The 13,218-nt window shown below is 37.9% G+C and overlaps 1 protein-coding gene across 3 annotated transcripts in view; it reads left to right on the plus strand.

Annotated features, from left to right (window-relative positions):
- Window positions 1-13,218, plus strand: part of DYRK2 (dual specificity tyrosine phosphorylation regulated kinase 2) — a 62,546-nt gene that overhangs the window by 28,645 nt on the left and 20,683 nt on the right. For all 3 annotated transcript variants that reach the window (XM_056798436.1, XM_056798434.1, XM_056798435.1), the window contains 2 exons: window positions 3,511-3,685; window positions 9,774-9,960. In XM_056798436.1, coding sequence (XP_056654414.1) covers window positions 3,653-3,685; window positions 9,774-9,960 — 220 coding nt within the window. In that variant the 5' untranslated portion in view covers window positions 3,511-3,652. The remainder of the gene's footprint in view (window positions 1-3,510; window positions 3,686-9,773; window positions 9,961-13,218) is intronic.

A 13,218-nucleotide genomic window follows, 5' to 3' on the forward strand; every position in this document is an offset into this window, starting at 1 on the left:
GTCTATGACTTTTCTGGGTGTTTTAAGTTTTGGGTTTTGTTCAAGAGAGAACCAGTAGGTTATTACTATTGCTTTACTTTCTTAATAGTTCTGGATAGTTTTCTTTTCTTTTTTTTTATTTCTTGAAAGGTTTTTTTTTTTTAACTTGCTTGGGATTTTCAAAAGGTCAAGGAATTTTTAAAAATCTTTTACTCTGTTTTAGTATTGATATTAAGCATCAATTCCAAGACAGAAGAATGGTAAAGGCTGGACAATGATAGGGTCAAGTGACTTGCCTAGGGTCATATAGCTATGAAGTGTCTTGGGCTAGTTTTGGACCCAGCTCCCATTTCCTGGCCTTGCTCTGTATTCAGAGACACCTAGCTAACTCAATTCAAGTGATTCTTATATTATCTTTTCTTGTCTTGTTTTCCAGGTACGTTGTTTTTTACAATAGATATTTCACTTTTTTCTTCTAGTTCGATTTGGTCTTTTGATTTTGTTCTAATATTTCTTGTTGCTTCATCAAGTTATTTAGTTTTGTTTTTCCATTCTATTTTTCAGTGTTGATCACTTCACTAAGTGATCTACTTTTTGCTCTTAACTGCTTGCAAATGTTCTAATTTCATTTTTTATTCTCTTGTTTTATGTCACCCTTTATTCCTTTCATCTACTTTTGGATTCTTAGGGATAATTCATTCTACTTTTCAGAGGATTACTTTAAGATTATTTTGAATTTATTTTCCTCGCATTAGATTTTATTATATTAATTCTATTAACTCATAATATTTGTTCATTTCAGTAGGAATTTTCTTCTATTTGTTCTTATCTACAACTTCACTTCTTAGATAACAACACTGTGACAGGTCTAGGATGTGCCCCCTCCTCCATTGTTTCATGTAGTGTCCAGGCTCGGATCCTATTTCCCACTGCAGTGGGAATGATGCTATAACTGGATCTAAGTACTGTCCCCACTACCATTCAGATGATGCCAATTATCCTATCATCCTTGGATGGGAGACTACCTAAGGCCAGGTTCTACCTTCTTTCTCAACCTTGGCCCAAGACTATGGTCCTGGACCAGGGCCAGGAGATGAAGATAATGTTGGTATTGAATTTCCCCTAATTCCCACCATTATCTGCACTTCTATCTCTCTCCTCTGGATTCCCCCAACTCTCTTCTGCATTAGCTTTGACCATTTCTTTGTATTGTTACCAACCACACATAACCATAGGGCTCAGCCCCTGGAAAACCCCATTTCTCTTGCCTCCAGTATATCATTTTACCTACTTCTTTGTGCAGTCTCTGAACTAACAGTCCTTAACTTAAGCTAATTGGTCCTCAAATAGGATGATGATACTGGCTTCAGATTAGATTTCCTAGGCAATTGTAGGGCAACAGGTCTGAAGTCAGGAAGACTCATCTTCCTGATTTGAAATTTGAAGTATCCTCAGACACTTACTAGCTGTGTGACCCTGGACAAGTCACTTAACCCTGTTGGTCTCAGTAATAGCAAACTGATATCTAATTCTCCTGAGGAACACTTATAAATAATGAAACAACAGAACCAAAATAAAATATCACTGAGTATCTCTAGCTAGTAAAGTACACACAAGGAGAGGGCAACTGAATCAAAGAACACTCCTCAATTTGAGATATCCTAAGAGGTTACAGTTCAAGAAAACTGGTGCAAAAGAGTGGAAGTAACGCCCACAGTTAACTCATTTAACTCCTATTTGCTGAATTTCTTCATCTGTGAAATGGGTATAATGACCAAAGGTTTGTCATCATTATCAAATGAGATAAAGCATACATAATACTCTTAAAGCATATAGAATTCCCAAGACCTTTTTAGGGGTTTTGTGGTCAAAATTATCAGTATGAAAATACTAAGACATTATTTGCCTATCAAAATATTCCTTCATTTTCCAACTACACATTGTGGCAAGGCTGGATTTTCTTCAGATACTTCAACTAAAGTAACATATTACAATAGATAGAATGCAGAAGCAGATACAAGAATAGCTAACAATAATAGTTAATAATATAGCACTTGTTATGTGTCAGGTGCCATGCTAAGTATACTTTCCAGTCATCTCATTTGAGACTCACAACAACCCTGGGAGGTAGATGCTATTATTATCTCTATTTTACAGATGAGGAAATTGAGACAAACAGAGATTAAATGATTTTTCCCATGGTCAAAAAGATAGCAAGTATCTGAAACAGGATCTGAATTCAGGTCTTCCTATCTCCAGTCCCAGAATTCTACCCATAAAATTGCCTTCTATTAAGCCAGACATTAAATAAATTTGCAAAAGGATATAAAACAATGCCCCTTTTCTCACTATATTTTTTTGTTTTGGAGAAGATAATTATTAAACCCATGTTATTTATGTGAACATGTAGTGGTTTTATTAGAGTTATTTATATATTATAATATTTTAGCTAAAAATTATGTATTGCATATAATAACTAGTGTTATTTATAACATATATAAATATAAGTTAAATTAATAAAAATATATCTAATTCAATGTATATGCCTCTATTAAGCCTTACATTGATTTTACAAAAATGTGTGAAACAATGCCATTCTTCTCACTAATTCTAGGTGTGTGGGTGTATGTGTGTGTTTTGAAAAATAGCTATTTTTCATAAAATATATCATTTGTGTTAACATGTTATTATGTTACATGTTAACATTTATTAACAATAATATTATTGTTATTTAAATGAATTAATAAATACTACTTTAAAATTTATCAATTTAATCAATTTTATTTTATCTATTTTATATTCACACTTACCCATTTTAATTTATAGTTGTATCTAATTTATATTTATTAACTTAATTTATAATACATATCAATCGGTATTACCTATATAAAGAAAAGCTCTTTGGAGGCCTCAAGAATTTTTATGAGCACAAAGCGGTCCTGAGGCCAAAAAGTTTGAGAACCTCTGCACCAAGCCATATTTCTACTAGCTTAGTAGACACAAGGGAGCTATGATGATAGGGTTAGGGATAAAGAGAGCACAAATTGGCCGTAGAGCGAGTGATGCCCCATGATGACGTAGCCAAACAAGTGTATAAGTGGTTTGGTTCCTTTTGTGGTCAGGCTAGCCGAGAGAACCCACTTTAACTGTCAGGGACTCATCTCATCCTCTCTGAGTATTCAAATTGCAGAAGTGCCCCGAAAGAAGGGGAGGTGGGCTTAATTCACCACTGTAACTATTGCCTACCTATGCTAAATGGGTGCTGGGATTGAGGTGGCTGGGAAATGGGATGCAGGAACAGCATGGATGGGTAAGAAGTGATCACTTTGATGCAAGACTAGCTTGTGTTCATGCTCTCCAGAAGAGTGAAATAGAGTCAAAATATGGCTTGGTTATAGTGTCTCCCTAAGTCAATGGTTGAATTTAAGATCAAATTAGAATTTTATCTTCAGTTTTTATAAAGTTTTTAACTTAGAAAAATTTGATATTAAATGTTTTTCCCCTTAAAGCTTTATTTAACTCTTTTTGCAGGTCATTATTCATATGCTATGGCCCATACAGAAAAAGGGATGAATGAGACAGTAATTGTATGGAAAGAAGGGTAAAAGATGGAAAGAACTGGAAAAACACAAAGGGAAGAAGCCAGAATGAAAGAGAATTGATATCATCCTGAATGGGAAGAAGAAAATCAGTACCCACTCATAAGGTAAGCTTTAGTTTATATAAGAGAATTTAGGAGTAAGGACTGGTCTGGGGATTTCATTGGTATAAAGAACAATCTTAGAACCATGAGGTCAGGGGTGGCTAGGTGACGCAGTCAGGAGAGAGTCAGGCCTGGATGTGGGATGTCCTGGCTCCAAATCTAGCCTTAGTTACTTCCTAGCTGTGTGACCCTGGGCAAGTCACTTACCTCCAATTGCCTAGCCCTTATGACTCTTCTACCTTGGAACCAATAGTCAGTCAGTATGGATTCTAAGACATAAAAGTAAGGGTTAAAAAAAGAACCCTAAGAAGTCAAGTGATTTGGTACAGGCAGTATGAGTCAGAAGTAGGGCTGGAACCTGACTTTGAAATCAACACAATAATCTCTCTGCCACAATGAGTTTTTTTAAATAAAATAATTAAACTTCAGCAGGCTAGTAGTCTTTCCTTCAGTGCCTTGTTTTATTCCCTCCTCTTTTTTCCCATTAATATTCAGCCTTTCTTTTTTATCTTCTGGACCATCGACCAAATAATAATAACTATGAACCAAAATTCCTTTGTCAGTCTGTCTTCCTTGTCAATTCCATCAAGTCAGTCCTTCTCTTCTGCCTTCTTCATCGTTGTCCACTCAGAAGTACTTTCTCTACTCTATCGATTGCCATTTTTTTCCTTCCAATTTCTAACAATGGCTAATTAGTTCCTTTTCTAGTCTCTTCCTGGGTCTGCCTCTTGATCCTGACCACATGCTGAAATGCCTGATTCAACTCCTTTCAGCTCTTACCTCCTCTATTTTGATGATGATCTGTGATGGCCTCTATTGTAGATCAGTCATTTCTTAGGGAATTATTATTTTTCCCAAGAAGAAACACATGCTATATTTAAGTGTTGAATTATATTTTGTTAGACTAGCATGACCTGTATCAGAGGAATATCCCTGGATATGTTCAGTAAAATGCATCATGAGCAAAAAATGAAGGTGTTGAATTGTCTTCTTTAACACTAAAGCGTCATTGTCAGAGTTATTTTCATTGATAAAAATATTTTATGTTAATAATAATAATAATAATGAACACTGATAAACCCACAAAGTAGGAGAGCTATCCTAAAGCCCAAAGACATTATTTTTTATTAACAATGTCCAGATCATTGAAAAACAGGAGAGGTCTTTGGAGTTGAAATCCATAGTGGCATCTAGCTCCACAGTGCGGTAGTGTCTAGAGAATTTCTTCTGTAGGTACTGACATTGGGGTTCTCTGTGTTAATTTTTAGAGCCACTTTTACCATGCCTCCAGGTTCTTGGTCCCTGTCATTTGATACAGCCAACCCACATTTCTCACCAACCTGTAATGAAAGAGACCTGAAATTTCCCACAGCCCTTTGCATCATTTGCCCTGTGCTGATATACCTAAGTTTCAGAGAGTTTGCTCTTCCCCATCTCCATACCCTCATCCCATTATCTAAGACAAATTTATTTGAGGTGAAAGGGCATACAGAGGACCATCCGCCTTGGTAAGATAAGGATCTAACTCTAAATGTTTTTGAGAACTTGGTTTACAGGCTTCTTATTTCTCCCCACTCCCCCACTGGATCCATGGTATCATTAGGATAGGGAATTTCTCCTTAGGAAATTTTCTCTACTAATGCTGGTCAACACCTGCTCATTGTCTTAGAGAATCTCCTGGGAGCACCTCTGAGTTGTTAAGTGATGGGTCACCAGTCCAGGGATAGCTAACCAGTACATGTCACAGATGGGATCTGGAGTGAGTTTACCTGACCCCTGGGCAGCTCTCTATCCGCCATGCTATGCTATAATGGCTAGAGACTTGAGAGGTAGTCCCATTAGCATCAACAGGTCTTTCCCCAACATTTTTTTGAAAGATTAAAAACTCTTTTCTTTGGCACCTAAGTGATACCCTCTTGCTAGAGAGCAGGTCCCATTAGTGTTTGGTTTAGAAATTCCCCTGTACCCCATCCACCAACGGAACTGAATTTGTGTTGGGTTCGAGAATTCCTAGTTAATAAAGCCATTATTTATACTCTTTAAATTAATCACAAACTCACACAAAAGACCCACTTCCTCCATGAAAGTGCCTGAGTGCGGCATGACAATGCTGTTTAATGGAAAACACTCCTTTTCCAGAAGGCACTTTTTTAAGAATGTCATTTCTATGTGATAATATCAAGTTTACCAGAGCGCTCCCATAGTCTGAGCAGAGATGTCACAAACACTGGGTTAGGAGTCAAGAATACCAAGTGCTAAGCAAATAATGATGAGTACAAATTATTAGGGCTGGGACCTCCGAGGAGGGACTTAATGACTCGGTGCCTCAGTTTGCTTAAAAGTGAACTGTGATTAGTAATACTCACCTTATGTTGACAGGCTAATATAAAATAAGAGACTATGTGTTAAACATTTTGAAAGTTTAATAATTATGGGATATTTACATAAGTGATGTTTGCATTCTAATAACAAGATTCCAAACTGAACTAGGGAAAGCCCAAAGGATCAACAGACGCAGAGAGAGATCTAGTTAAGAGCCTGCTCGCATGTTCTTAAAGACCCCCAAGGGTTTGGAATGGCATGACAACCACCCCTGAGCTGTTCAGGGGAGTACTTAGAAATGCAGTTATTCCTCAGCTTCTTGCAAGAGCTATAACTCACAATGAATTCACCTGGGGCATGACAATCCAACCACAGGTGCAATCATGCTAAGAGAAAGGCAGCTGTACCTCAGGGCGACTAGCTCTTGTCCTCCCAAGTGTTGGGGAGGAGACTGAGTCCAAACAAGAGAAGAGTGCCATAGAAATGGGGCTCTTCTGTTGGTTGCCCCAGGGACACGTGAATAGTGAGGACCAGCAGAGCATTCTGAGGCATGGTGTGAGTGGGACAATAATCCCTCCAGGGAGGGAGTTTGCTCATCTGGATTGCAGAATCCAGGGGCAAGCCCCATCACTTTCATTTTATTCATAGCTCTGGTCTTGTCCTGCCCTTTTTTTGCTTCAGCCCCTTAGGAACTACTCTAGAAATCCAAGCCACAGTCAGATTAAGATCACCAGATGTTCCTTCTTGAACAGTTCCAAAATTATAGACTCTTTTGGGCCAACTTTGGTATAGACCTATATTCTTGAGCTCTACTCTAACTATAATATCTGACCTGGAACTCTATTGGTTAATGGAGCTATCAGTTCTGAATGCCTAAATCTAGAGAGAGGAAATCAAATCAAATCACACAGAGTTATAACTCAATCTAGAACAAGTACCACTTGTACCACTACCTGAATGAACTATTGTATATCCTCCGCTGAGAGAGCAGAACAGGGGCTGGCCCATAGTTATAATGCCTAATGAGTTCTAGTACTTGTGTCTTGCTCACACTGGGAAATTCTAGTGTTGCTTAAGGTTTGGAGAATATGACCCCCTTTCTTTCTCTCCTTTGGCCTCTTTAAAAGTACTTAAGACATTTAGCAGAGGAAACATCCTTCAAGTATTTACATTTCCCTTCAATGACAATCTAGCTTCTCATTTAATTTTGAATATTCTGTATACAACTTTATGCAAAACCCATCACATAAATTCTTATAGTCGATCACATTAGTTAATAAAATTGGGCCCCAGGTTATACAATTTATTAAGTCATTCCTTTGTTCCCACCTCCCCCTAGTAAATGATTAATAAAGTCTTCCCAAATGGCTAGGAAAAGACATGATGCAGTTCTTTTTTTTTTTTATTCTTCTTAGCTCCCCAGACCTATTATCTCTTAATTAAGCCTCACTATAGTGAAAAGATTTTAATGAGATTTATCATAAAATGCCTTCAAAAATTGCAGTTGCATGTGAAATGCTAAGCTGGCAAGGGAACAAGCTCTCTGGCGCTTCCATCATGTCTTTCCTCTCCAAATTCCCAAAAGGAAGAATTTCCATTCAAGAGTCAGAAGGAATTAGTGAGATTAGTTGATTTCTGCCATTCAGTCTTACTATATTAAAGGTCAATCAAACATTTGCCATGTGGCTTGTCCAACAGAGCCCAATTGGTCAGTCAACTCTAGAGGGTTTCCTTGGCTAATAATTGCAGCACTTTCTAGCTGATCTTAACATGGCAGGTCCTTCATAAATGATCATTGGCTGTTGATTAGTCTACACAATTCTAAGCTCTAATTCTTGTCATCTGTCTTGTAGACTGAACTACCTTCACAATACTGCTCTCCCACTCAAAAACCTTTTAGTGGCTCCCAGTTTCTGATTTCATCATATCTAAAGGTCTTCACCTGGTACTGAAGGCCCTTCTCCAGTATATGGACAATAAATTTCCGAAATGATCCTGACTCTTCTTTATACTAAGCCTAAATGGTAGTAGGCAATTTTCCTTGTTTTCACCTTTCTGTCTTTATCTGCTATAGTTTTCACAGTCCCTGCCCAAGTATTAACATCTCTAAGAAGCTTTGGGTTTCTTTAAATCCTTACTTTCTGTCTTAGTAACAACTCTCAAGACAGAAAGGAATGGACTAAGCAAAGGGGGATTAAGTGACTTGCCCAAGATCATAGAGCTAGGAAGTGTATGAAACCAGATTTGAATCCAGACCTGGGCTCTATCTACTCTGCCCACCTAATTGCCCAGGAAGAAGCTTTTGTTGACTCTCTTTACTTTTACTCAGTCCCTACTTGGCCGATTAACCTTTTCATGGGAACTAAACAAATCCTAACCATGTTGGGTCACTCAAACAAAATCACGTGATTTAGTCATCTTATGGCTGGTTCATGGGCAGAAAATGGGTTTTACCTTCAAATTACCACCAGCAGATGAAAAGGTCAGAATTGTTTGTTAGTCATTTAGAAGCAGGTCATTTAATTTCAGGGAGAGTTTCTTTTCACCTCATTTTTATTCATTTGTACAATTCAAATAAACAAGCGCATATTAAGCCCCTACTCTGTGCCAAGCATTGGGCTAGTCCTAAGGATTCAAAGATAAAAAATGGAAACAACTCCTTATATTCAATTAACTTATATCCTACTGGAAAAATACATGATACAAATATCAAGTCTATTCAAAATAAATTGAAAGTAATATTGGGAAGGGAAAGGAGGAGAAATGCTTTTTGAAGGTGTTATTTGACTTGAATCTTTAACATAAGTAGAGGGCTCTAAGGGGCTAAAGTGGGGGGGGGGGAGAACATTCTAGTGCAAGGGAGCAACTCAAGCAAAGGCACACAGACCGGTCCTGGATTACCCTGTAGAGATTTAGTAGGTCAATTTGTCTGGGACACAAAGTACCTGAGTGATGTAAGACTAGACTTGAAAAATAAGTCAGAGCCAGACTATGCATGGCTTTAAATATAAAATGAAGGAGTTTGCATTTCATCACAGAGAGCCAGTGAGGTTTTTGGAGCAATGGAGTGACATGGCAAGACCTGTGTTTTAAAAATATAAGCTTGAAATCTGGCCTCAGACACTTCTTAGCTGTGTGTGACCCTGGGCAAGTCACTTAACCCCCATTGCCTAGCCTTTACTGCTCTTCTGCCTTGGAACCAATATTTAGTGTTGATTTTTATGCAAAAGGAAAGCATTTAGAAAAACAAAAAAGTAGAAGGTGGAAAGTATCCAGAAAGAGGTGATTAAAAGAGTCTAATGCAAAGAGGTCTAGGAGGTTCTGGATTGAGAAAAGCCCATCAAATCTGGCTCTTGAGATCCTTGATGACTTTGGAGAGGGCAGCTGAATAATCAAATCAGAAGCCAGATTAAGAGAGTTTAGAAAAGTGACAGGAAAGAAAATGGAAGCATTATTAGCAGAGAGCTCAGCTAGTTTAGCCATGAAGGAGAGGAGAAATATAGGGCAAGAGCCAACTGGGATGACCTCTAAAGTTGGATGTGTGCATGTGTGTGTGCATGTGTGTACATGTGTGTACATGTGTGTGTGCTTTAAAGGATGGGGATGACATGAGTATTTTTGCAGGTAGTTTTCTATTTATATGCCAGCAGAGAGAAAGCCAGGGTAGCAAAGGCAGTAGGGAACTCTGAGAAAGAGAGCGACACAGCAAGTTTCAGGTGGGACAAATCCTTTACTATCACTTACTTTTTTATCCATCACCTTCCCTCAGGCCCCAAGGAAAAAACAAGACCGTGGTAAGCCCAAAAGTCCCAGGAATAACCAGAAGCGTCAGGTCACTGACTCTGCACCCAGTCTGCTCCCTGGAGCTGCCATCAGAGGGAAAAACTTTAGTGAAGGACCCAAAAATCTCAGCTGGCACCGTTCTGAACTACCATTCCTCTATCACCAATGGGCAGGTAAGCCCAAGAGCCCTGTCAACTGTACTATCTTTTGTATGTGCCTTCCTCTTGTAAACCGTGAGGTCTGTGAGAGCAATGACTGCTTTATTTGTGTGTTTGAAGCTCTAGAACTTAGTATAGTGTATTTTGTTTAATAAATACTTTCCCATCATTTATTCGCCTCATTAAATTTCATCTTGTTAGATTTGGCTCATTGAACCTTTTTGGATCCCCGTTTTATTGTTCAACATATTCTCCATGACTTTAAACTTAGTATCGTCTGAAAATTTGATGAGTATGTCATATATACCTTCATTTAAGTCTCTGATAAAAAAAACATTGAACAGCATTGAGACAAGGACAGATCTCCAAGACACTTCATTAGAGACCTTCCTCTTAACTTGAGATCTATCCATTAATGACAATTCTCTTGATGAACTAGTCATGGAAGCCACTTAATTGGATCCTAATCCAGTCCATATCTCTCATCATATATATATATATATATGCCTATAGCCATGACAACCTTGGATGAATATTTTGTAAAGTCTAATGTTTGGGACATTCCTCTGACTCACCAGTTTAATTATCTTGTGAAAAATGGAAGGAGATTAGTCGAGCATGAAATATGATCTGTTCTTGATTAAGTCATGCTGTCTTTGGATGATCACTACTCCTCTTTCTAAGTGTTTACATAAAAAATGAGGAGGGTTCTGTAATTGTATCCACACAGGCAACTTCTGGCATGAAAACTTTCCCTGCCAACCAAGAGTATAAGCCATAACTTATCTTAAGCCATCACCTTAATAATAATTAATAAAATCATTTTTTAAAATGAAAGGAATGTTTTTGAAGATAGTGCAGGGTACCTTTCCCATCAGTCATGATCTTTCAAAGACCTCTGACAGTAGTTTAGCAATCGAATCTCCCATTTCTAGCATATAGTTTATCAAAGGATGACTGGAATCCAAGGGGACAGATGCTCTTAGACCGTCTTCTCACTGATGGTATTTTTTGTTTCTGCTTCCTGCTATTGGTTTTTGTTCTAGCCTTTCCAATATTAAGGTCATTCTCCTTAAAAGTGATAACTGACCCGTTCTCATCACCCTCATTGGGAAGATGATCCTTTTTCTTCTTTGATCCCCCTTCTCCACCTGACATGGCTAAAAGCAAAATAAAACTTTTTTTTCATGCTTTCAAGAGAAGTTAGAACTCATTCTGAAATTTTCTGCTCTAGACATTTTTTTTTCACCAGACTTCAGTCTTCGCACACTTAACTTCATTTATTTGTCTTTGCTTCCATCTTCTATATTGTTGAATTGATCAGAATCAATCTGATTTTAGGGAAGCTAAGTGGTACAGCAGACCTAGAGCCAGAAAGACCTAAGTTCATTGAATGAACACTTTCTAGCTGTGTGACCCTGGGCAAGCCACTTAACTCTCTTTACTTCGGTGTCCTCGTCTGTCAAATGAGCTGGAGAAGGAAATGGGCAGCCACTCCAGTATCTTTGCCAAGAAAACCTCAAATGGGGTCATGAAGAGACAGACATGACTGACAAATGATTGAACAACAAAAATCTAATTTTAAAGAGCTAGTCATCTGGACTTTAAAAACTATTTTAATGAACCTTTTCACATTATCTTAGCACTTTCCACTACCTCTTTCTCCAACTTTTCTCATTTAGCCTATTCTCATGTTCAGAAATATCTCCTTCTTCTGTAATTTTCCATTTCCTCTTTTGAAGATCATAGATACAAAGCTGCAAAGTATCTCAGAAGCCATCCAATCCAACTCCTTCATGTGACAGATAAGGGAACCAAGGTCCAGAAAGTTAAATGATTTGTCTAAGGTAACACTAGGTAGTAATAGAGGCAGCATTTGAACCTGGTTCTCTGACTCCATAGACAGTACTCTTTCCATTCTTTTCCATTTTTGTTTTCTTTTGAAGATTCTTAGTAATGAATTTTTCCAGTTCCTCTTTCATTAGGGAGAGAGTCAGGAAGGAAGAAAAAGAAACAGATGTTACATCTCCAAACTCTACACTTTGAATGTAGTTAGGCACAATCCTCGTGCCCATGGCATCAAGGCATTCTGATACTAATCAGCCGGGAAATGTGCTTCTAAATGTTAGCTTACAATTCAATTTCTAAAATTTTTGCTTTTCTATCCCTACTAGATTATCAGATTAAATCTCTCTCTTAACAGATTTTTTTCACCCTCTTTCAATATTATTTGCAAATGTTAGTTTCTAAGATGTTAGACTTTTTGAGCTAGGAATCTGTTTCTGCCAGACTCCTTTCTGGATGGGAAGGAGAGAAAGGCAATCTTTTTCTCTGCTGTAATTGATATGTCCTACAGATCTTTAAGTTTATCTACCACAGAGCCTGATGAACCCTACGAACATAGGAACAGTAGGCTCCTGAGTAAAAAGGGAAGAACCAGCAGGATCATCTTTGAGGAACTGACTAATTTTCCCAGTGACCCAAAGCCTTACCTTGAAACAAAAGCCCATATTTGATATTTTAAAATATTAGTATTCCTCCACTGATGTTGTATGGCTGTAAGTCATTATAGTCTCTTAGTGAGTTGAAATTATTTATCACCCAAAAGGCAGAGGAGAAATATGAGGTGAGTTCCTCCCAGGGTTTTCTTCATTTTGGGGAGGGGCTGAGGTTGGCCAATCTTCATTCCCTTCCCCACTATGCTTCTGATTTTCTGGATTTCAGTACCGTGTATGTTCCCAAAGCAGCACATTTCTTCCTGCCCATCCACACCCCTTTTGTGAGTTCCCTTTTGTGCATTTTTCTTTTTTACTTGCATATGTGTACTGCCTTTAGAATGGTCCTCTTTGCCTGTTATCTTCCCCCTATGAGAATGAAAACTTCTTGAGGGCTTAGTGGAGTGTCTGGCCCAAGGTATGCATTTGATGAATGTGGGTTGCCTTGCTTTTAATCCCTAGAATACCTTATGAATTAAAGATTATCTAGACATGGGGGAAACCAGGTGGCTCAGTAGATTGAGAGGCAGATCTAAGGGTGAGAAGTCTTAGGTTCATTTTTTTCTCTTTTTTTCTCTAAAATATTTTTCCATGGTTACATGGTTCATGATTTCCTCTCCTTTATCCCTCCCCCTTCCTAGAGTTGATAAGCAATTCCACTGGGTTATACATGTAACATTGTTCAAATCCCATTTCCATGTTATTCATATTTGCAATAGAGTGGTCTTTTAATACCAAAACCCCAATCATATCTCCATTGAACTATATGATTGATTAT

Source organism: Monodelphis domestica, chromosome 5, assembly GCF_027887165.1.
Source record: "Monodelphis domestica isolate mMonDom1 chromosome 5, mMonDom1.pri, whole genome shotgun sequence".
Classification (NCBI taxonomy): Eukaryota; Metazoa; Chordata; class Mammalia; order Didelphimorphia; family Didelphidae; genus Monodelphis; species Monodelphis domestica.